The sequence below is a fragment of the Acomys russatus genome, chromosome 19 (genome assembly GCF_903995435.1).
Source record: "Acomys russatus chromosome 19, mAcoRus1.1, whole genome shotgun sequence".
In the NCBI taxonomy this organism is placed as follows: Eukaryota; Metazoa; Chordata; class Mammalia; order Rodentia; family Muridae; genus Acomys; species Acomys russatus.
In genome coordinates this window covers 52,116,811-52,140,775 of record NC_067155.1, presented here as the reverse complement: position 1 = coordinate 52,140,775, position 23,965 = coordinate 52,116,811, and the positions used below count along the sequence as shown (strand labels likewise).

General features: G+C 45.9%; 1 protein-coding gene across 4 annotated transcripts in view; it reads right to left on the bottom strand.

Moving 5' to 3' along the window:
• Window positions 1-23,965, bottom strand: part of Mphosph9 (M-phase phosphoprotein 9) — a 68,920-nt gene that overhangs the window by 24,136 nt on the left and 20,819 nt on the right. For all 4 annotated transcript variants that reach the window (XM_051161465.1, XM_051161466.1, XM_051161467.1 and 1 more), the window contains exons 7-14: window positions 21,284-21,387; window positions 16,212-16,672; window positions 15,147-15,302; window positions 10,543-10,630; window positions 8,508-8,723; window positions 3,362-3,409; window positions 2,434-2,498; window positions 390-491 (exon numbers count right to left, since the gene is read on the bottom strand). In XM_051161465.1, the coding sequence (XP_051017422.1) occupies window positions 390-491; window positions 2,434-2,498; window positions 3,362-3,409; window positions 8,508-8,723; window positions 10,543-10,630; window positions 15,147-15,302; window positions 16,212-16,672; window positions 21,284-21,387 (1,240 nt within the window). The remainder of the gene's footprint in view (window positions 1-389; window positions 492-2,433; window positions 2,499-3,361; window positions 3,410-8,507; window positions 8,724-10,542; window positions 10,631-15,146; window positions 15,303-16,211; window positions 16,673-21,283; window positions 21,388-23,965) is intronic.

The window sequence follows — 23,965 nt, the reverse complement described above, 5'->3', positions numbered from 1 at the left end:
CGCATGGAGAGTGGTGGAAGAAGAATGAAGAGCACAGAGCATGCCCAGTCCTCTCCACCTGACTACACAGCGCATGCCCAGTCCTCTCCACCTGACTACACAGCGCATGCCCGATCCTCGCCACCTGACTACACAGCGCATGCCCAGTCCTCACCACCTGTCTACATAGCGCATGCCCGGTCCTCGCCACCTGACTACACAGCGCATGCCCGGTCCTCACCACCTGCCTCTGCTTTCCTGCCTCTTTGTAGGGATGTGGATGACAGCGACAGTGACCTCAATGCACATACAAGACTATATGGATATAAGCTGGCTTCCTGATTAACAGAGGGCTTCATTAAAGGCATGCACTACTCGTCACTGCACAGATACTAAGTGAAGTCACTTACCTGGCCTGGGATGGCCTCGAGGGAGATTTAGTGCTGTGACGAAGACTCAACATGTTCTCGTGCTCCACCTGCTTCACCTGAGCTTCCAGTTTGGAGACCATCCTAGGTCCAAAGCAGTGAGACAAATGAAACGCACGCAACAGGCAGAAAACAGCTCAGCTGCCTCGTGGTACTTAGCTGTCCTTCTTCAGGAAGGCAAAGATAGCCTGCTGCCCAGAAACCTCCCTCAAATGAAGGGCAGCAAATACACTGGGCTCTGCAAAGCAGCATTTCATAGACTATAACTAAAGAAAAAAAAAAAGGGGGGGGGGAGAAGACAAGCAGGATTCTATGAAGCATGCAGGACAAATTTTAAAAAATAAGTAACGCCAGGAGTGGTGGTGCACGCTTTTAGTCCCAGCGGTGGATCGCAGTGAGTTCTAGGACAGCCTAGTGAGTCTAGGACAGCCAAGGGCAACACAGAGGAAAAAAAGAAAAAAGAAAAAAAAATCCTGAATTGTTTTTGTTTTGGTTTTGGTTTAGTTTGGTTTTTCAAGACAAGGTTTCTCTGTTTTAGGCCTGGCTATCCCAGATTTGCTTTGTAGACCAAGTTGGTCTAGAACTTAGTGATCCACCTGCCTCCGTCTCCCCGAGTGCTGGGAAAAGAGGCATGCACCATCACCGGCTGGCTTAGCATCCTGATTTTTAAGAGGCAAAAGCTAAAATATTCCTAACAACTCTCATCCCAGAGATGAGGTAGCAATTCATCCCATTTGTGCCATGTTCAGAATAAAAGCCCCCTTCAATGTCCTCACCAGAAAATAACTACCAACAACAACTATTTCCAGTTGGCTTGACCTTCCTTCGTGTGTGTGTGTGGTGTGTGTGTGTGTGTATGTGTGTGTTCACACATGCATGTGTCACTGTGGGTATGTGAAAGTCAGAGGCCAACTCTCAGGAGTCAGTTCTCTCCTTGTGGTGCCTGGGAATGAAACTCAAGTCATCAGGCGTACACGCAAATGCCCATCTCGTGCTCTTTCCATTCTTTTAAACTTCATGTATGGGGGCCAGCAAGACAGCGCAAAGAGAAAAGGAACTTGCCACCGAGCTAGAGAAGGAAGAACTAACATGACAGGTCCTTCCTCCAGCCTGGTAAGGAATGAATGGGTCAGGCAGCTGGACACCCGCTGTCCTTTTCTAAGTAAATCCTTCAGACTGAAGTGAATCTCTAACTTTGGGGTATAATTATTTTTCCTTTGGTTTCTCTGTGTAGCATTGGCTATCTTGGACTTTTTGTAGGCCAGGCTGGCCTCGAACTCACAGAGATCGCCTGCCTTTGCTTTCCTGAGTGCTAGGATTAAAGGCATGCGCCACTGCACCTGGTGCTATTCCTCTTCTTAAAGACTTAGTTTCACTAAGGTGTACATGTAGGTGTCTATGTGTAAGCACGTACTCACGGGTGCAGGAAGGAGGCTAAAGAACAAAGCTGGGCTCCCTGGAGCTGGGGCACGGGAGGTTGTGATATACCTCACGTGGTGCTGGAAGGCTGCTCTGGAAGGCTGTTCTGGAAGCCTGATGTGTGCTCTTAAGCACTGTGCCATCTCTGCAGGCCTAGTTTAGATATTTCTTATCACTGCAATATGGATCATCTATGACTGCAGCTGCCTAGGAAAGCAAGTCAGACCATGGACACTCTCCACACCAGGTCTTTAAGGAAGTGACATCTGCAAATGGCGAGTTTCATTTTCTTCCGGAGCACCAGAATAACCCAGTGAACTAGCTGGCTTCTTCCAGGTCCTTCTAGTACTGGCCATTCAGGCTTCTCATTATGCTGGAAAAAACCACATGTCTGGGGAAACGCAGGCACCTGCAGCTCAACCACCAATGGATCCTGATCACTTAAACATTTCCCAAGCTAAAATGTAATGTATTTACATGTCCAAGGATTAGGACAAAACCAGATCTCACACTGCTTTAGAAGTCCTCAGAGGAGAGTTTCTTTTCCTCACTGTCAATACAAACACAAAGCGCAATTAACAGCATGTTTTGCTAGTAAAACACTTACCTTTTCAAATCAGAAATCTGAGTGTGTGCATCAAGCAATTTGTTCTCAGTCGTGTTTAATGTATCCTGAGGGAGAAGGAATTTGCATAACTGGAGATTTGTATAACTGGAGATAAGTACGCAGATGGAAACTTTTACTTTCAAACATGTAACATAAAGCAAATGTAAGGCCAGCAGCCGGCTGTTAATTACAATGGCATCTCAAGGATGGCATTGCTGTGCAGCCAATCCAGGAAACTCAAGGGGGAAGCGATAGCATAAACACTGGTCCATCCCAGAAACTCTAACAGATGCAGCCCAATGCCTGCTCAACTAGAAGCAACCCCGCATTAAGATGGGTCTATTTTCGCTACAAACGTGACTGAAGGCTTAGCAGAATGGCACAACAAAACTGTGGTTTATTTCTGAAACAGTCTTAGCTGTAGCTACACAGGCCTTCCCAATAGCCTTGCAAAGCCACGATCCTCTACTGCATGCAATAGCCTGGCTGGAAACACTCATGGCTGACTGTGGGGCTTCACTGAGTCCAGATACAGAACCCCAAATAGCTTCAGTTAAGAATCCAGACACAGTGGATAAACTCCTACCACTCCGTAAAAAACCTAATGCTTCGAAACGTCTACCTGTACATTTGCAGGGGTGAGATGGCCATCTGAGCCTATGTAGTGCCTAAATTGTCTGCCTATTTTCATCTCAACTCTCATCAAGCACACCAGACACCCAACAGTATTTGGTAAATTAACAGCTTCCATAAACATGCCAGTCAAGTAGGACAGCCATTTGAAAATAAAGAAATCCACACAAGCAGGGTGAATGCACGAGCTGCTTCAAGTCGCTATGGGTGGAGAGTAGGAAGAAGGGCCAGGCCGTCTGCTTCACAGGCCGCTGCCCTTAGCCCTACACACGCCCAGGCAGACTCTCCCCCTTACCTTCACTCGCCCATGCTCCTTCCCAAGGGATTCATACTCTCCTAAGAGCTGCAAAGAAAACAGAGAAGTGTATCACAGAGCTGCACAGATCACAGAGGGGCAGCACCTCAAGCTGCCTGTCAGAAAGGAGAGCAGGAGCTCTGGAAAAGGGGGTGGGATGTTCCTGATAAATGCCTGAAAGCCTTTTAAGTCTGAAACAATAGCAATATAAGGCCTTGACAGAATAGTAAAATGTATTTGTACTGTCCTTAAAATTTTTTATTACATAAAATTCATATACTTTCTTATTTACTTATTTATTTATTTAATTCTATAGTGCATTGACGTTTGCCTGCATGTATGTTAGATCCTCTGGAACTGGAGTCACAGACAGGTGTGAGCTGCTTTGTGAGTGCTGGGAATTGAACCTGGGTCCTCTGGAAGAGTAGCCTGTGCTCTTAACTGCTGAGCCATCTCTCCATTGTAAAAAATACAATGCTAAAAAACCTAGCATTATTTAAAAATGCACATGGTGGTACATCCTGTGATCCCAGCATTCGGGAGGCTGCAGGAGGCTGGTAAATCTGAGGCCAGTGAGACCTTACACAACACAGTAAGAGCCCCAGAAAGGCCCAAAATGAGAACAGAACACTCTTCTATGGAAGAAAGTACAGAAATGGCTTTTATATTTGGGGGGGGGGGTTTCAAGACAGGGTTTCTCTGTGTAGCCTTGGCTGTCCTGGACTTGCTTTGTAGACCAGGCTGTCCTTGAACTCACAGCGACCTGCCTCTGCCTTCTGAGTGCTGGGATTAAAGGTGTGCGCCACCCACCCGGCCAGAAATGGCTTTTAAAATAACAGAAACGTGTTCAAAAGGCAGAAGAATTGCAGGACCTGTCACATCCTGTGCCACTAGGTGACTGCCCAAATCAGCTACAAGGTACAACTGAAAGCACACACACAAAAAAACCACACACTGTGGGAAAAGCCTAGGTTAAGACTCCTGCCTCTAGCCTTCCTACCGTCTTTTGCCTGAAACTGGATCCTGGTGCCAGGCCTGGCCCCTCCCAGGCAGGTAAGCAGCAGAGCCAACTCTAAGATCTACAGGAACTGAGACAGCTCTGCAACCCATTTCCAGGATGCCGCCCTGCCCGGCGCTACAAAGCTTCATTCTCTTTTCTTTTTCTTTTTGATTGATAGAATATCGTTTATTTAATGTTAAGAAATGCATAAGTCACTTTGTCTTATGGGACCATGTCACCTGCTCTGTGAGTGGCAGACAGGAGGTGAGGCAGGGGACAGCATGGTGTGTGTGCAGTGAACCTGGGCAGAAAGCAGGGAGGCTCCTCTCTCCTCAGTTAAGCCATCCAATGGGGCTTTAAGGAGGTTTAAGAGAGTACCAGGTGGGTTCTGACGTCCTAAGATGTTCCAGGGACACCACCTAGAGGACACAGCCACCACACATGGCAGCCAGGGAGCAGAGGACCTTCTCTGAGGAGAGTGGGGGCAGAGGCTTGGAAAGACTAAGGAATAAAAGGGTGGAAATCCCATGAAACAAGGAAATACACTGGATTTACGGCAGCTGGGTGCTGGCTCTCTAGTTGGTGATAAAAGCTGATGGCCTTGACTATAATGAGGGCACAAGAAGATGCTGACTCAGATAATGGCCCCAGGTAATCCATGCATAAGTACAGGGGTCTGGGGAGTACCATAGGATGCCCAGGTACTGAACAGTGAGCACCATTTCAACACAAGAGATGGCTCAGTGTGGGTGATGGATCACTTACAGGTTTCCTAGCCTATTAGTTGTGTAATTAAAACAAAAACAAAAAAAAAAGCATTCACATATAAAACATACCTGCCCAGGTGGATGACATGAGCATTCTGGCCCAGGATGAAAGCTGGGGAGAAAGGGTGCCAATAACAACTTCTGAAGGGGGGGAAAAGCACAGCAAAGAGAAATGAGGTCCCTCCAAGGCTGGGAGGGTGTGTGAGGAGGGGGTGGGGCACCACAGCTGAGATCCTTCAGGCAGTACAGGCTGGCTGCTGGCTCAAGGGACACAGTGTGGGGCTCTGAACATGCCACCAGCTCTCAAAGAGGTAAATGCCAGAGACAGCTGGGGTTGCTGGGTTGACTCAGAGTTTGGGAAGAAGGAAAGGGGCAAACACTGGAGGGCTGGGATCACAGGCATTATGGTGGCTCACATACCACCCGATATTTCTTCTGTAGTGATGGGTCCCTCACTACAGGCCTTGCTGAACTGGTTGGAGTCTTGTCCCCAACTTGGGGACACTGGCTGGAAATGGCACTGGCAAGAGTGGGGAAGATTGAAAATTAGGAGATAGGAATCCAATGAAACAAGGAAATGCACTGGATTTCATAGCAGCTGGGCAAACGTGAAGAGCTAGAAGAGGGACTGGCTCTCCTGGGGCTGGAGGTCCCGAGTTCCCAGAGGTGGGGTGCTGCTTAAGAGCACTTGTTGCTCTTCCTGAGGACCCCAAGTCTGTTCCCAGCAAAGCTATTTTCTAATTAATTTGAAGAAATCAATCTTAACAGAGAATGCATCTTTCCATATAGAAAAGGCTAACATTAAAACATAAGAAAGAAATGGGAGGAACAGAAGGCAGGGCTGAAAATAAAAGTACATTTTAAAAACTGATGGAAGTGGGTGGTGTGGAAAGTCATTAGAATGGGAACAGGGTATTTCAGGGAAGTCACTGCCTTGAGAGGGCTTTTAAAATCCACCAGGCCTGAAGAAATAGCTCACTGGGTAAAAGCAGTGGTTGGTCTTCCCGGGGACTCAGGTTCAATTCTTAGTTCCTACATGGTGGCTCACAACTGTCTGTTACTCCAGTTCCAGGAGGTTTGTCACCCTCTTCTGGCCTCTGAAGACACTACATGCACGTAACATACATTCAGGCAGAACACTCAATACACATAACAACAACAACAAAAACCTTTTAAAATGCTGGGCATGGTAGTACATAACTTTTGTTCTATTCTGTTTTTTCGAGACAGGGTTTCTCTGTGTAGCTTTGGCTGTCCTGGACTCACTCTGTAGACCAGGCTGGCCTCGAACTCACAGAGATCCGCCTGCCTCTGCCTCCTGAGCGCTGGGATTAAGGGTGTGCGCCACCCCGCCCAGTGCAGAAAACAAGAAAACTCCCGGAGTCAACAGTCTATTAGGCGCTCCACAAAAAACAATGAACATAGAATCAACCTGCATCATTTCAGGCAGGCAGGACCCCAAAGTCTCCAGAGGGAAGAACACAACAGGTGACAAAAACCAGCTGCCCACAGCAGCATTGCTGGATGGTGGAAGTCACGGGCCATGATCAAACTGATCAGAGCAACTGAAGCCTGTGGAATTATCTCCTATGGGCAACTGGCGCATCGCACCACCAGCCCAGCTTCCACTCAGACTCCCTGTCCATGGAATTCCATGACAACAAAGTCTTTGCAAGCAAAGAAAGAAGCATAACCACAACTACCAGGAAGACTTCAAGACAAAATGATTTCAGATCATTTAAGTACCATAACTTAAGAATCTAGATATTCAAGTCTTAGAAAGCCAGCAAGATGGCAGGTCAAAGTTGTTCTTTGACCTCTACATATGAGACCATCGAATATGTGCATGCATGTACACACAAACACACACACACAAAGTGAAAGAAATATAAAGAGAAAACAAACCTTATGAAAAAATTTACAACCTGGAACCCAGTCCAGTATCAATGTTTTACAAATCCAATTTTAAGTGAAATTAAATCAACATAAAATATTCAAACCTGGGGTTTAAAGCAATGTAAGAACATTGGCTGCTCTCTTGGCCAAAGGACTTGGTTTGGCTCGCTGCACCCACTTAGCAGCTTACAACCACCTAACTGGAGCTCCAAGGGACCCGACATTCTCTTCTCGTTTCTGTTTACATGAAGCACGTACAGAATGCACATAAATTCAGGCAAAACATTCATACACACAAAATACAAATCTTAAAAAAAAAAAAAAAAGGCAAACCTGGGCTGAGCAGACAGCTCAGCAGAAAGAAGTCTTTGATGTGCGAGGCAGCGCTCAGACTCTGGAAAGTTGTCCTCTGACCTCCACACACATGTGCCCACGCTCACATGCACACATCATATGCACACACACATAATAAAGTTTTAAAAAAGCAAACTAAGCAAGGTAGTAGAGGTGCACACCTTTAATCCCAGCACTTGGGAGGCAGAGGCAGGCAGATCTCTGTGAGTTCAAGACCAGCCTGGTCTACAGAGCGAGTCCAGGACCGGTCAGGGCTCAGTTATACAGAGAGACCATGTCTCAAAAACAAAAACAAAAACACCACCAACAAACAACCAAACTGGCTCTAAAAGACCATGGAAGGGTTCACACCACAGGCAGTACACACACACACAAAGTGACACCATTAGGGTTCTTAGACTCTTATCTGCACAACAGGATGGAGCAGGAGGGGGCCAGCAACACATAAAACCAACAATAACAAATAGTCAGGCATGGGTGTGAATGGCTCTAACTGTAGCACTCAAGGGACTGAGGCAGGGGAATCACAAGCTCAAGGCCAGGGCTACACAGCCAAGACCCTCTCTCAGAAAAGGCCCTGCTCTAAATCTGGTTTATATCATTTTATCCTGCCAGACACAGCTGCTATGGCAGCTCAAGAGGTGACACACTAGAAACAGAAAAGTGAGGGAGTTCAGCCATCCTACTACAGCTGACTTCCTGCTGCAGGGTCAGAGTGACCGCTTCCCTCAGGGGGGCATGTAGAACTTAAGAGTCTCTTAGACCAAGTGTTCCTAGAAAAGTCAGAGAGTGCTTTAGCCAAACACATTCCTGTACATTGAATGGGAAATGGGCCCCGAAGGCTTCTGCTTGAGCAGCTGGTACCCAAGCTATTGGCATTGTTTGGGAAAGTCATGGAGACTCCTAGAAGAAGTCAGTCACAGGGCTGGGCCTTGAGGCTGTATGGCTCACTCTCTGCTTTTTGAGTACAGTGCAGTGTGACAACACTTCCCCTGCCTGGAGCATGGCTTCCCCATCATGAGGGACTACCCCTCTGCAGCTGTAAGCCAAAGCCAACCCTTTCTCCCTTAAGCTGCTCTGTCAGAGGCCCCAGGCAGCAGCACAGTGCTGGCTCCTGGCGGGTACTTACATCTTGAAACATTTTGTTTTCTTGTTTCAGCCTGGCTTCTTTATCATCTGAGAGCTTGTAAGCATTCTCAAAGGCTTCCTCCAGATCCTGCAGCCGACATTTTAGCCTAATGATGGTGTTATCTTTTTCTTTATTGCTTGTTCTCATTTCTTCAATTCGTTCCTGCAAAATTTTGGAGGCGCTGCTGGCTGCATTGAAGCGTTCTCTCAAATCACTCTACACAGTAAAGACAGAGGAACGTGAAAACAGTGCTTCAATATTAGCTAATAAATTATGCTCATTAAAATAAAAATACATAACAATCTGGATATAATATGAATAAATTTTAATAAATCAAAAAATTTTTAAAAAGGAGTGAGAGACTACAGTGAAGCCAAATGTATAAGCAAAAGTTTGAAGAAAGATCCAACTGGTGACTAAGAAAAAATTTGAAAAGAATCTATCTATATTTAAAAGTTAATATAGTTATCTTTCAGTGTGTTTTTCTCATTACAATCTGTATTTTCACCATATATTATACATGCATTTTATCTTCTTTTATGGCAGTCTGATTTGTAGACTTGTCAAAATAAGGTATCTACTTCCTCAGTAAAATATTGCTGTTTACACTAAAAAATAAATAAAATAATAAATAAAACAAACATACAAATGGAACTAAGTAAGCTACTTTGACATTTTGTTATGTCCTGGCACAGAGTCTAGAAAAGACCACTCTAGTGGAACAGTTCCATGAGACACCCAAAGGTGGAGACAAAACAGCTACATAGGAATACAAGGATTCTAGGACCTACAGAGACAGTACTATCTGCAGATCACACAAATGAAGAAAAAAATAACCACAAACATCAGAGGAACTCTGAAACTGTGACTAGAATATACTGCTCAGATTAATATGCTGGGGGATGGGGGCTTCTAAACCACACTCTATGAAAACACAAATTTAAAAATGCATCTCACATGTTAGCATTCATTCAGTGGTTATGCCTGGAATCCCATACAGGTGCCAGACCATAGACTGTCAAATGTAAGATTAAGTCTAGGCCCAATGCCTCCTGTCTGCAATCTAACTGACCTGAAAGGCTGAACTGCAAAGACTGCTTAAGCATACAAGTCCAAGACCACTCTGAGCTAAAACACAGCAAGACCTCATCTCTTAAAAAACAAACAAACAAACAAAAAAACCAACAACAGAAAGAAAGATTAACAAGAAAGATCCTAATCCCTAACTTTGTGGTGGATTTTACCACTGAGAAGGAGCCAACTGAAACAAAGCAACAAAGGGCTGGGCTGACTCACTTTCTAGACATCGACCTACCTTGGTGAGGAACCAAATTCCACCCAGAATGGGGCCAGGCATGAAAGTAGAGACAATTTATAGAACAAAACGGGTATTTTCTACCAAAATTTTGCTTCTAAGGTTAATATATAAAGAATAAAATTTGGGGCTGGAGAGATGGCTATAACAGAATCTGATGCCATGCCCTCTTCTGTCTGATCCTCTTCTGTCATGCAGGCATACACGCAATAGAGTGCCCATATACACAAATAAATAAATCTAAAAATGAAAGGGCTGGAGAGATGCTCAGAGGTTAAGAGCACTGACTGCTCTTTCAGAGGTCCTGAGTTCAATTCCCAGCAACCACATGGTGGCTCACAACCGTCCCTAATGGGATCTGATGCCCTCTTCTGGTCTGCAGGGGTATATATGGGCACAGCAATGTATACATAATAATAAATAAAGAAATCTTTTAAAAAATAGTAAAAATAAAAATAAAAGAATAAAACTTCCCTAGAGTGGTGGTGCACACCTTTAATCCCAGCACTCAGGAAGCAGAGGCAGGATGATCTTTGTGAGTTCAAGGCCAGCCTGGTTTACAGAGCGAGTTCCAGAACACCCAAGGCTACACAGAGAAACTCTATCTAGAAAGAAAGGGAAAAAAAAAAGCTTCTGCACTCCTAGTCAGTAAGACTAAAAGCGCGGTGGTGCACACCTTTCCCACATTATGCCACTAGAACCAGGCCCACACGTACTTACCACTTCTATTTCTAGCAAATTATTCTTATTCTCAAGTGTTCGCACTCGGCTAGTAGCTTCATTCAATGCACTATCCAACTGGCCACATCTAAGAAATGTAAATTTAGAATCAGTTAGAAAACAAAATAGCTTACCCAGGCTGTAGTGGCGCAGGCCTTTAATCCCAGCACTCAGGAGGCAGAGGCATATGGATCACTGTGAGTTCAAGGCCAGCCTGGTCTACAGAGAAAGTTCTAGGACATCCCGGGCTACACAGAAAAACCTGTCTCAAAAAAGCAAACAAACAAAGGAACAGTTTCTCTTAAGATCATTAAACAAACCTAAGGGGTTTGCCGACATGTAGTGTAAAGCAAATTCCCCAATGTTAGGCAACACCCAGGACGCCACTTTTGTCTAAGTGTACCCCAGATAGTGCAGTACCTACAGATAACAGGGTGCAGCGGCGGTCAGAAAGACCCCTGGAGAGTATCAAGAGGAAGGAGTTTAGTTTACAACAGCCCGAGACCTTGAGCTCATTGTCAGCACCAGAGCCAGAGAGCGAAAACACGAGGCTTTGAACAGATACTGAAATATCCAGCCGTACTACGAAAAGAAGGATGGAACTGTGTCCTTCAGCAGAAACCCGGATGTGCCGTTTGTGTCTAATACAATGGCCCAGTCTTGAGGATGTGCTGGGTGAAATAAGTCTGCCACTCTATGTCAGCAACAAAGCACATCCCAGCCTCTGCAGGAGCCCGGCTTCCATTCCCACTACCCAAAAAAGAAAAGGAAGGCTAAGAACTGTGATTCCACTGGCAGAATGTTCAAGTTCAGAGACAAACAGGACAGAGGTGACCAGGGCCAGGGAAAAGAGCGCATGGAGGGGATAACTATCTAATGAGAACAGGGCTTCAGTTCTTTACTGGTGTTTTGGGGTTTTTTTTTTGTTGTTGTTGTTCTTTTTCCAACATTGATATTTTACCCTGGGGAAAGCAGGGGCTGCTGGGGATTGAACCCAGCACCTCACACATACTAGGCAAGTACTCTACCAACTGAGCTACATCTCCAGGACAGAATTTCAGGGTTGGGTTTATTGTGTTTTCATTTATTTAATGGGGACACACATGCTGTGTTCCCTTGTGTGTGTTTGTGTGTTTGTGTGTGTGTGTGTGTGTGTTGTCTGTGCATGCGCATACTCATGCGTGCATAAAGACAACTAGCCGAACTCTCTTTTTCTCTCCTTCCACCATGTGTTTCCAGGGAGGGAGCCCAGGTCACCAGGCCTGGCATCAAAATCTTCTAGAGTTTTTGCAAGAGGATAATGATTCTGGAATTGGGTAGTGCTTGATGGTTACAGAACAATTTTAATAGAGTTCAGCCACTGAATACACACTTAAGACAGTGAATTTGTTATTCAGTTTGGCATTTAAATTTTACATTTCTAAAATAGAGAAAACTGTACAAAATGGCTTGCTGTTAGTGTGGGAAAATCTGCCTGGATGTACAAGCGTGCACTACAGTTTTTGGAAGGAAATGAAGAGCTAGGCTATTGGAGTCAGCGCACAGCATCCCTCTGAGCTATTTCCCACTCAACATTAATGCACTGTTCTTTTTGTTAAATGTACACGTGTGAAGAAACTGGAGGGATCAGCTGTCATCTGAGGAACGCCGCCCATCTCCCCTGAGAAAGGGGCTCTCTTTAGCCTAGAGCTCAGCAAGTAGGCTAGAGTGGCAGGCCAGTGAGCCCCAGGGATCCTGTCTCTATCTCTGAGGCCCTGGAGTTATTAAGTGTACCACCATGCTCTCCACATCCTCATGTTTACAGTGCAAGGGCTTTGCCAACTGAGCCATCTCCCCAGCCCTGAACTACAAATTTTTCTTGTTTTTATTTTTACTTATCTCCTTTGAGATTTTATGTATGTAAGTATTATGTCTGCATACCACATAGGTATTGCAGTGCCTGGGAGGGCAATGGATCTCTTGGGACTGAAATTACAGACAGCTATTAGCTGTCATGAGAGGGCTGGGAGTTGAACCAGGGTCTTCTGGAAGAGCCAATCCTCTTACCTCCTGAACCACCTTCAGCCCTAGAATGATTTATTTTATCTTTAATCGTGTGTGTGTGTGTGTGTGTGTGTGTGTACACATATGTACACTACTGGAGGCCAAAAAAGCAGTAGACCCTCAGGAACTACAATTATAGGCAGTTGTGTGCTGCCTGACATGGGTGCTAGGATTGAACTTGGATCTTTCTGGAAGAGAAATATATGAGAAATAACTGCTAAGCCAACTCCACAGCCCCTAAATTCTGGTTCTTATAAAGAATTCTTTTGCAAATTATCACAGGCCCTCAACAAGGCCCATAACATTCAGCTAACAGGGCTGGAGATAGGGCTCTTCCAGAGGACCCAGATTCAATTCCCAGCACCCACATAGCAGCCTACCTACCTGTAACTCCAGTTCCAGAGCTTCTGACACCCTCACACAGATATACATGCAGGCAAAACACCAATGTCCAATAAAACATTTTTTAGAAATTCAGCTAGCATCTGCCGTCATGTTTAACGATGAGCAGTATGAGGAATAGGTTCACACTGCTCAGTGCCAGGTCTGCGTGAAGGACTTTAAACTCAGCCTCACAATCTTACTTTTAAAATGTTTGTGGGGGGTGGGTGTGTGTGTGTGTGTGTCACATGTGCGTACAGGCGTCCAAAATCCAAAAGAGGGCACCAGGCTATGACAGGGCAGGACAAGGCAGAGGTTCCTCCATTTGTACTCTTGCTGAGGCTGTTTCCAGGTTTAACTAGAATTTAATGGAAAATCCCATGGAAAACTATCCAGCTCTATTCTAGGAACCAAAAGTCAGGATGGCCTAGCTAACTTATCTTAGCCTTGGTTAAATTGCTTCTTTGTGTGGAACCTCCTCCAGCTGATCGCTTATCTTAGCTTCTGTTAAAACTCCTTACATCCAACTGCTTACTCTGCCGCTGCGGCTGAGATGCTGGAGGAGGTCCCTGACCTTAAAAACCCGATGTTGTGAACACTCAGGGCCACACCAACCAGCCATACACCGTGTCTCCGTGGTCATCTCTGGTGAGCTCCCATAACGTTATCCCCTGGAGCCGGAGCTAAAGCACTGACATTGGTGCTAGAAGCGCAGTAGCACACTTCTGGTTTTGGTTTTCTGAGACAGGGCTTCCCTGGATAGCCCTGGCTGACGCAGAACAGGCTGGCCTCGAACTCTGAGATCCACCTGTCTCTGCCTCAGCCTGGATTTAAGGCTCGCACCACCATGGCCAGCTGCAGTATGACTTTTTTTTTTTCTGAGACAGGGTTTCTCTGTGTAGCCTTGGCTGTCCTAGACTCACTTGGTAGACCAGGCTGGCCTCAAACTCACAGCGATCCACCTGCCTCTGCCTCCTGAGTGCTGGGATTAAAGACGCGCGCCATCATGCCTGGCTTATGAATTCTTAACCACTGAGCCAACTCTCTAGCCCCTCAAACACAGAAACTAGTAGCCATTTAATACAAAGTCTTGTTTTTCTGAAATTCTGAAAGCTAAACCACTCACTAGACAACATCTGTAGTCCCTCGTCCTCCCTTTCCAAAGGGTGTCTTTTTTTTCCTTAGAGGCACTCACTGCTGACCGGAACCTCCAGCTGTTTGCATCCCACTTAGTTCTAAGCAGATGGAAGCACCTGGTCGCCAATGGTAACCAGTGCTACAAGGAGTAAAGCCGTGAGCACAACCACACACAGGAAGGAGCAGAGCAGTTCCCATGGCAGGTCTCCTGCACTTCTGGGCCTCTCTGAGAGGCAAAACCACCTCTGTGGGCTCAAGAGAACAACAGTACTGTGAAGCTACTCATGACAGAGATGACAAAAAATAAATGTAGAACTGTCACACACAGAAGCACACCATTCTCTTTCCTTTTCTTTCCTTTTGCTATAGAGCCAGGTTTCATGACACTAAGCCCAATATTCTAACAATGAGCTATACTCCCAGCCCTAAAAGTCCCCAAATCCTTATTTTGTGTGTGCATGCCTGTGTGCATATGTGAGCGCATGGTGTGTGGCAAGGTCAAAGGACATCTTTTTTTTTTGTTTTTTTAAGTTTTTTCAAGACAGAGTCTCTCTGTGTAGCCTTGGCTGTCCTGGACCTGCTTTGGAGGAACTCACCGCGATCCACAGAGGACAACTTTTGATGTCAGTTCTTTCCCTCCTCCATGTGAGTCCCACAGATCAAGCTCAGGGCACCCGGCTAGATGGAGGAAGCGTGTTCCCTGTGTACACATCTCACCAGCCCACATGCCAAGAGTCTTACTTTTCCCAGAACTCCACAGTATTAAAGATCCCACAAATGATATTTTCCGCATATGCTAACTCCACGTTCTTTGGAATTTTATTCACATAAAAGACATGGCAAGTTATTAGAAAACAAATAAGCCAAGCTCAACTCTTTAGATATATTCACTTGTGTCTCTAGACATGCCCTGGTCTGTGTCTTTGTAACAAATTTTCAGATGCCAAGTACACATTTTTCACAGCATTTTATACCACACCATAATACGCTTTGTGGAAGAAATCTACCCAGTTGGAGAAACGCTAGCTCCACGGTAGTCTCACCTGTCTACAAGAATTTCATTTTTCTTCTTCCACTCTTCAACGGCAGAAATGTCTTTTGCCTCCAGTTTCTGTTTCAAACTATTTATCTCAGATTCATAATAAGCTCGAAGGTCCGCTACATGCCGCGCGTGCTTTTCCTTGAGGTTCTGCCTGATTCTGTTGGTAAGAGGGAAAGACGCTCTCAGGCCAATGCATCCTCTGCCCTGTAAGACGAGCAAGGGCACAGCCTCATGCTTCAAGCTATGTATGTCAGGGTCAACTGCAAAGGGTGGGCCTGTGGCAGTTATCTTCACTGTCAACATGACAGAAATAACCTAGGAGACAGAGGTGTGTCTGTTAAGGTGTTTCCAGACAGGGTTAAGTGACCCACTCTGAATGTGGGAGCATCGATCCCTGGGCTGTAGTCCCAGACTAAATAAAAAGGACAAAGAGGAGAAAGCAAACTGCGCACAGTGTCATCTCTCTGTACTTCTTGATTGCAGACATGGTGTGACCAGATGGCTCAGGCTCGCCACCCAGCCACACGCCTTCTCACCATGACGGACTGTGTCCCCTCAAACTGTGAGCCAAAATAAACCTGTCCTCCTTAAGATGCTTTAGCCTGGAATTAGGTCACAGCGATGAGACACACACCCCACAGTCATTCTCACAGCCGAGGGCAGCCTCTTCCTCCACTCACCCCAGAGAGCCCAGGAGATGCCCCGTGTGCTCTAGGCCCAGAGGCATTCGGATTAGCTCCCACTTACTAGACACCTTTGCCAACACCTTTGTTTCTGAATTTGAGACAGGGTCTCTCTGTGTAGCCCTGGCTGCCTGGAACTCACTACATGAACCAGGTTGGCCGGGAACGCAGAGATCCACTTGACTCTGCATGAAACACCAGGCCCAGCCTTTGTCAATATCTTTACCTTTCACTTCGACAAAGCTGTCAACAGTGAAAAGGGCACGTTATCTATATTCCACTAAGACTTTATATAGCACGGCGGTCCAACAGAACTCACTTTCATCATTCAACCAGACATCACAACTCTAGTAACAGTATAATCCAGTTGTTGAAATACATACTTAGACAACATCACAGGATCTTCCAGGGAAGCCAATGAAATGCATTCTGGGACACTGTTGGCTGTACCTGGAAGCTGGGACTGACTGACTGAGGCAGAAGCCACTGTGACAGTGTTTTCTTCGTCTACAGTTTTGACTGAAATATCGTTGCTAGTGATGGTGTAGAGAGAAGGGATCATGGAACTGGTCCTACTTTCACTTTGGAATGCATGGTTTTTCCAAGCGTCCACAGGTGATGCTTTCGTAGTTGAAGGGTACTTGGGGAACCCAGATACCTGAGAAGCGTTGTGACTTGCTTGTGAAAAAGAGTCAATGTCAGAGTGACTAGACAGGCTTGGTTCCAGAACGGAGTCTGGTGAAAAGGATATTCTGTCATCCAGAGCATTCAAAAAGCCATGGGGCCGAATCCCTGACAGCGGCTCCTTTGGCTTCACGTGTATGGCTGGATCGAGAGTCAGGACCTAGAAGGAAGATTGACAAACTCAAGGTGAGGCCTCGGCGCTCAGGCTGGCTTGCTACTCGTCAGGAACACAGGCTTTAGCTCTCCAGATGAGCCTAAAGGACTTAAAGAACATCCTCCTGACACTCAGTAGATGACTGAGGTTGGAAGCAGAAGTGGTGTCTGCCCTCAAGAAGCTGCTTGCTTTCCTTTTGTTGTCTAGGATAGGAAAATAACTGTCACTTCATCCCATTGCTAGCATTAAACTTAAAGACACTTAAAAGCAAACAAAAAACCAGTAAACTTAAAAAAGGTGATGTACACCTTTAATCCCCGCACTCAGGACACAGAGGCAGGCAGGGCTCTGAGTTGGAAGCCAGCCTGGACTATAGAGTGAGTTCCAGGACAGACAGGGCTACACAGAGAAACTCTATCGCAGAGGAGGCAGCAGTTGGGGTGGGGAGAATTATCACTCTTAAGATCAACACCTTATGGGCTGGAGAGATGGTTGAGCTGGTTAAAAGCACTGTCTGCTCTTCCAAAAGTCCTGAGTTCAATTCCCAGAAACCACATAGTGGTTCACAACCATCTATAATGAAATCTGGTATCCTCTGGCCTGCAGGCAGAATACTGTATAAATATTAAATAAATCTCAAAAAAAAAAAAATTGCTATTCGTTAAAAAAAAAAGCAAGCAGCTTAAAAAAAAATCCATGAAAGATTTTAAATAGATTCAAAATTGAGCCTGTCAGATTAATAATATCAGCTTTGAAGACCTTTCCAGCTATGTCTCCTCCAGAATGGAAAACTGCTTATCTCCTACCAGTAAGGATTAAGGGGATATTGGAACCTGGTTAGCAGCCCACAAATACGCGGTCCCTGACATGGTTGGGATCATGCTGAGGTCTAGTTCCCAACTGACAATGCCATCAGGAAACACTGGACCCCTAAAGAGAGCCCTAGCAGAAGGAAGTTACCTCACTTCCACACGGGACCTTTTTTCTTTTTTTTAGTTTTATTTTATTTCTCCCACTTTCATGTCTGTCTCTCTGTGTGTGTGTGTTTACTTATTTTTTGCTGTGTTTCTTTATTTTGGGGGGCTCTTTGTTTTGTGGTTCTGGGAATCGACCCCAGGGCTTTACACCTGAGCTGCATCACCAAAAGCCATTGCTTATTGAAACCTTTCTATTCTCATTACTTGATCAGAACCTACAAGTGCAAGACGGCCAGGAAGGACAGCACACACTTGGATCCCAGGCCCCAGAAGACAAGCCCAAAACAAAAGAGTTCAAGGTCACTTTCAGAAACACAGTGAACTGAAGATAGGTGGAGATACATGAGACCTGTTTTTAAAAAGTAAAAGGGGGCAGAGAGATGCCTCAGCAGTTAAGAGCACTGACTGCTCTTCCAGAGGCCCTGAGTTCAATTCCCAGCAACCACATGGTGGCTCACAACAATCTACAATGAGATCTGGTGCCCTCTGGCGTGCAGGAGTGCATGCAGGCAAAACACTGTATACATAATAAATAAATAAATCTTTAAAAAAGAGTAAAAGAATAGGCAAGCGTTGTGGCGCACACCTTTAATCCCAGCACTCGGGAGGCAAAGGCAGGTGGATCGCTGTGAATTCGAGGCCAGCATGGTCTACAAAGTGAGTACAGGACAGCCAACGCTATACAGAGAGACCCTGTCTTGATTTTTTTTGTTTGTTTGTTTTTTGTTTCTCAAGACAGGCTTTCTCTATGTAGCCTTGGCTGTCCTAGACTCACTTTGTAGACCAGGCTGGCCTCGAACTCACAGCGATCCGCCTGCCTCTGCCTCCCGAGGGCTGGGATTAAAGGCATGTGCCATGGGCTTGAAACCCTGTCTTGAAAACCTTAAAAAGGGGCTGGAGAGATGGCTCAGAGGTTAAGGAGCACTTACTGCTCTTCCAGAGATCCTGATTCAATTCCCAGCAACCACATGGTGGCTCACAACCATCTATAATATTATCTAATGTGCACTGTACACATAATAAATAAATAACAACAACAAAAAAGAAAACAAATAATTTTTAAAAAAAGAGTAAAAGAAACTATACACATACACTTGTGTGTGTGTGCGTGTATTTCCAAGACAGGTTTTCTCTGTGTAGCCTTGCCTGTCCTGGACTCCATTTTTACACCAGGCTGGCCTTGAACTGACAGAGATCCTCCTGCCTTTACATCCCTGAGTGCTGGGATTACAGGTGTACACCATCATGCTCAGCTCTTATTTCTATTTCTTAAAGAGAATACTATAAGTTAAATGTTTCATGAATATGTGTTAGGGGTTGGTCTGGTTGCTAACCAAATGAGCAGACTCTTGTACCCCAAAATGTTTGTAACCTTACCTAAAAACTCATTCCTGTTTGACCAATAAAAAGTCAACACATGGGCTGGAGAGATAGCTCAGTGGTTAAGAGTGCCACCTGCTCTTCCAGAGGTCCTGAGTTCAATTCCCAGCAACCACATGGTGGTTCATAACCATCTGTAATGTGATCTGATGCCTTCTTCTGGCCTACAGGTGTACAGGTGCAGGCAGAACACTGTATATATAATACTAAATAAATAAATCTTTTTTTTAAAAAGCCAACACATAAGTCGGGAGGTGGTGGTGCACGCCTTTAATCTCAGCCCTCGGGAGGCAGAGGAAGGCAGATCACTATGAGTTCGAGGCCAGCCTGGTCTACAAAGTGAGTCTAGGACAGCCAAGGCTACACAGAGAAACCTTGTCTCAAAAAAAAAAAAAAAAAAGAAAGAAAGAAAGAAAGAAAAAAAAAAGCCAACACAGAGAGGCAGGGCAAATAGGATGGGCGTGGGTAAGGTGTGCAGGCTTTGGAGACAGAGAGGATCTTGGAAAGGGAAGCAGTCAGAGATGGGAAGAGGATCTCAGGAAGGGGATGAGAGAGAAGGCTGCCGCTGTGAGGTGGAGAAGCAGCACAAGGCCAGCGTGGATGATTTGGCCCAAAGGAAAATCATTAGCAAGTACTTGGGTTATGGCTGGGAGGTAGCTCGACAGAAAGTATCAGAAGCAGATGGCATGGGATTGGCTGGGGCAGGGAGATATGGGAGGTAGTTTAGGGAATTAATATATTCCCTGCCCAGGTGAACCAAGGCTATTTTAAAATATAGCAGATGTCTCTGATTTTATTGATTGATAACAGGTTAGAAAATACTATCGTAATAATAAACATTAAATAGGCTATACATCTAAATTAACTACAACAAATATGTTACAAATACATCCAATCGAAAGTTTTGGGTTGGGTTTTTTGTTGTTGTTGTTTGTTGTTTGTTTTTCAAGACAGGGTTTCTCTGTGTAGCCCTGGCTGTCCTGGAGCTCACTCTGTAGACCAGGCTGGCCTTGAATTCACAGAGATCTGCCAGCCTCTGCTTCCCAAGTGCTGGGATCAAAGGCATGCACCACCACCATCCAGCCCAATGAAGTTTTGAAAGGACAGAAATCACTATCAGGTCTAGGAGAAAAGGCAAGGAAAGAAACTGCCAATAACCCCCCACACACACACACACACACACACGAGGGGGGGACACAAAATAACAGTAGGCACAGAAGCATTTCATTTCATTAAAAAATCTCAGCATTTTTACTTGTTAGATGGTTCTGTCTATGTCTGTGTGTGTTCACATGCCAGTGCCTATCCATGTGAAGGCTACAGCCAGCCACTTGCTCCATACACCTGTATTTCTGAGACAGACTCTCTCACTGGCCTGGAACTTGCCCACTAGTGTAGACAGACCATCCAGCCGAAGAGACTGCCTGCTCTGCCTCCCCAGAGCGGCAGCGAAAGGTGTGTGCCAGCACTCTAGGCCTTTCACAACAGCCTCTGCGGACGAGCTCAGGGGATGTGGCTGCAAGACAGCCCTGCCCTGACTGGGCTCCCCCAGCCGGTATTTTTGTTTCTTTGTTTTGTTTTCTTGAGCTAGGGTCTCATTATGTAGACCAAGCCGGCCTCCACCTCACAGTAATCTACCTGCCTCAGCATACTTAGTGCTAACACCTAGCTTAATTCCATTTTGAAGTAACCTTTTTAAGATTATATAGGAAATGAGAGGAGATATAATTTGAAAGTGAGCCTGACACTCAAACCTATGCTTCGCTAAGCGTTCCAGAAGTTGAAACAAGGGGCTGGAGAGATGGCTCAGCAGTTAAGAGCACTGACAGCTCTTAACCAGAGGACCCAGGTTCAAACCTCAGCACCCACATGGCAGTTCACAACTGTCTATAACTCCAAGATCTGGTGCCCAGAGACATACATGCAGGCAAAACATCAATGCTTACAAAATAAAAATAAATCAATTAAAAAAAAAAAAAAACGAAACTATTCAAAGCCGGGCATGGTGGCACACACCTTTAATCCCAGCACTCGGGAGGCAGAGGCAGGCAGATCACTGTGAGTTTGAGGTCAGCCTGGTCTACAAAGTGAGTCCAGGACAGCCAAGGCTACACAGAGAAACCCTGTCTCGGAAAACCAACAAAACAAAACAAAACAAAAAACCTATTCAGAAATTGAAACAATACAAAGTCTATGATGGCAAAGTTATCTACAATTGGAACACACAAGCACCCACGCGCACATGGGCACCCTGCATTACCTGGCTCAGTGGCCTCTCTGGGGGGGATGGTACAAACGTATTCTCCAAAGTGTCAGGTAAAGAGTGATACATGTCCTTCTCCTCCAGCTTCCAGTAAGTCAGCCCTGAGGTGCACAGAGAACAGAAAGGAGTGAGGAAGGTTCTAGACAAATAAGTCAGTCACAGGTCAATGGGAGGCTTTGTGGGTGAAACTCTTGCTACCACATCTGATGGCCTGAGTTCTGTCCCGGGAACTCACATGACAGGAGGGAGAACCGACTCCCACACGCTGTCTTCTGACCTCCACACACACCATGGTATACCCTTGTCATCTTCCCTCCAAAATAAATAAGTAAACATAGTAAGAATCTATTTCAAAACTATAAATAGCTGGGTGTTCATGGTGGTTGTGGCGGCGGCAGTGACGCACACCTGTAATCCCAGCACTCAGGAGGATCTCTGTGTTCAAGGCCAGCCTGGTCTACAAAGTAAGTCCAGGACAGCCAAGGCTACATGGAGAAACCCTGTCTTGAAAAAACTAAAATAAAATCTGGATATAATGACATCATCTGTAATCCCAGCACTTAGTAGGCAGAGGCCAGAGGGTCACCTGGTCTACACAGTGAGTTCTAGGACAGCCAGGAGTATGTAGCGAGACTGTCTCAATGAAAGAAAAAATGTAGACAGCTCCCAACAAACACCACCCTAGGCTGACCTCTACAGCCTCACCAGCTTGTATTCCCACACATGCATGTACATACATGTATCCATGTACACACACACACAAACACACACGTAAGGCTGGGATGTAGATGAGCTGAGAGAGTGCTTGCCTAGCACGCATGAAGCCCTGAGTTCCCGTATCAGTTCCCTAAGGCAGGCATGCTGGCACCCTGCTGTAATCCCAGCACTTGGGAAGGCAGTGGCAGGAGGAGCAGGATTTCGAGTCATCATCAGTTAAATAGCAAATAGCCCATTCATTTACTCATACATGCTATAGAAGACAGTTCCTTCAGTTATTATTTATGGGGATTTTTTTTAAGACAGCATTTTTTTTTTCTTTTTTTTTTTTTTGGTCTTTTTTGTCTGTGTACTCCCGGCTGTCCTGAACTCACTCTGTAAACGAAGCTGTCCTTGAATTCAGAGATCCACCTGCTTCTGCGACCCAACTGCTGGGATTAAAGGTATCTGCCTAGGGCTGGAGAGATGGCTCAGAGGTTAAGGGCACTGACTGCTTCTCCAAAGGTCCTTAGTTCAATTCCCAGAACCACATGGTGGCTCACAACCATCTATAATGTGATCCGATGCCCTCTTCTGGCCTGCAGGTGTACAGCAGGCAGAGCACTGTATTCATAATACTGGTTGTAGATTTGGTTCATAAGGTGGGTGTCTTAGCATCGCCAGGTCCCTCCTAGAGCCAGCGCACCTCTGTCCCAGTCTCTGGCTTTGTTACTTCAGGAAGGGTTCTGGGAGAACTATTTTCAAAGGATGGCAAGGCCTGTCTCACTGAGAGGCTAACAGCTAGGAGTTTCTCCCATCAGGAGGAAACATTTGAGTAGAGGAGGCAGCTGAGGCAGTCTTCCGATGAGCCGCTGCCAAACATCAGCAGACTCTCAGCACAGGAGAGGTGATCAGCTCCATGCTGCTGGGCCTTGTGGGACTCTGTAAAGACGCTGGCTGCTGCTGAGCAGTGGTGGCCTGTCATCCCAGCACTTGGGAGGCAGAGGCAGGCAGATCTCTGTGAGTTCAAGGCCAGCCTGGTCTACAAAGCAAATCCAGGATAGTCAGGGCTACACAGAGAAACCCTGTCTTAATTTTAAAAATAAATAAATAAAAGACTGGCTGCTATTCTGAGTGGAGTTGTCCCAAGCACAGAACGAGCACTTGGGCTACAATGTTGCCGACACGCTAAAGGGTGAGGGTAGGATGGCAGCAGGGAGGCAGCGGGAGCCACAGCAGGTGGTTGGAGTCCAGTTGCTGTTAAAACAGGGCTAATTCAAACTGATGAGTGGACTGCCATGTGGGGAACAGTGCTAAAACCAGGAGTCAGCACCTAAAGCCAGGAAGACAGCACAGCCAGCCATGGCTTACAGACGGACTAAACTCGCAGAGCCCTTGTGGAGCAACGGGAAAGCGCTGCAGACATTTATGCAGCTGTCTGGAAGCACTGCAGCCGCGCTGCTCCACCCATCCTTGTGGAACCTGTAACAACCCACGGCAAGCAGAGGAGAGGCACGCACGCTTTCAGAGAAGCCAGACACTGCTCAAGCTTCTCACCACACAGCACGAAACGCCGGCCAGCTGGCGGGAAAACAACCTCTAAGGTCAAGGGTTTGTAGAGAAGGCTTGGTGGCTAAGAGAACTTGCTGTTCTTCTTGAAGACTCGGGTTCAATTCCCAGCACCCACATGGTGGCTCACACATTTGTAATTCCAGTTCCAGGGATCCAACACTTTCTTCTGGTCTCCCAGGGCACCAGGCACAGGCATGGTGCACAGTCACATGTGTAAGCAAAACTCTCCTATGTACATAAACTAAAAGAAAGGGTAAATTTTTTTTTCCTTTACATTTGCATTCAGGTCATAGCACATGGGAGGCAGAAGCAGAAAGCTCTCTGAAAGTTTGCGGCCAGACTAGTCCACAAGGTGAGTTCCAAGCCAGCCAGCGTTACACAGTGAGACCTGTCTCCAAAAAAATGTAAAAA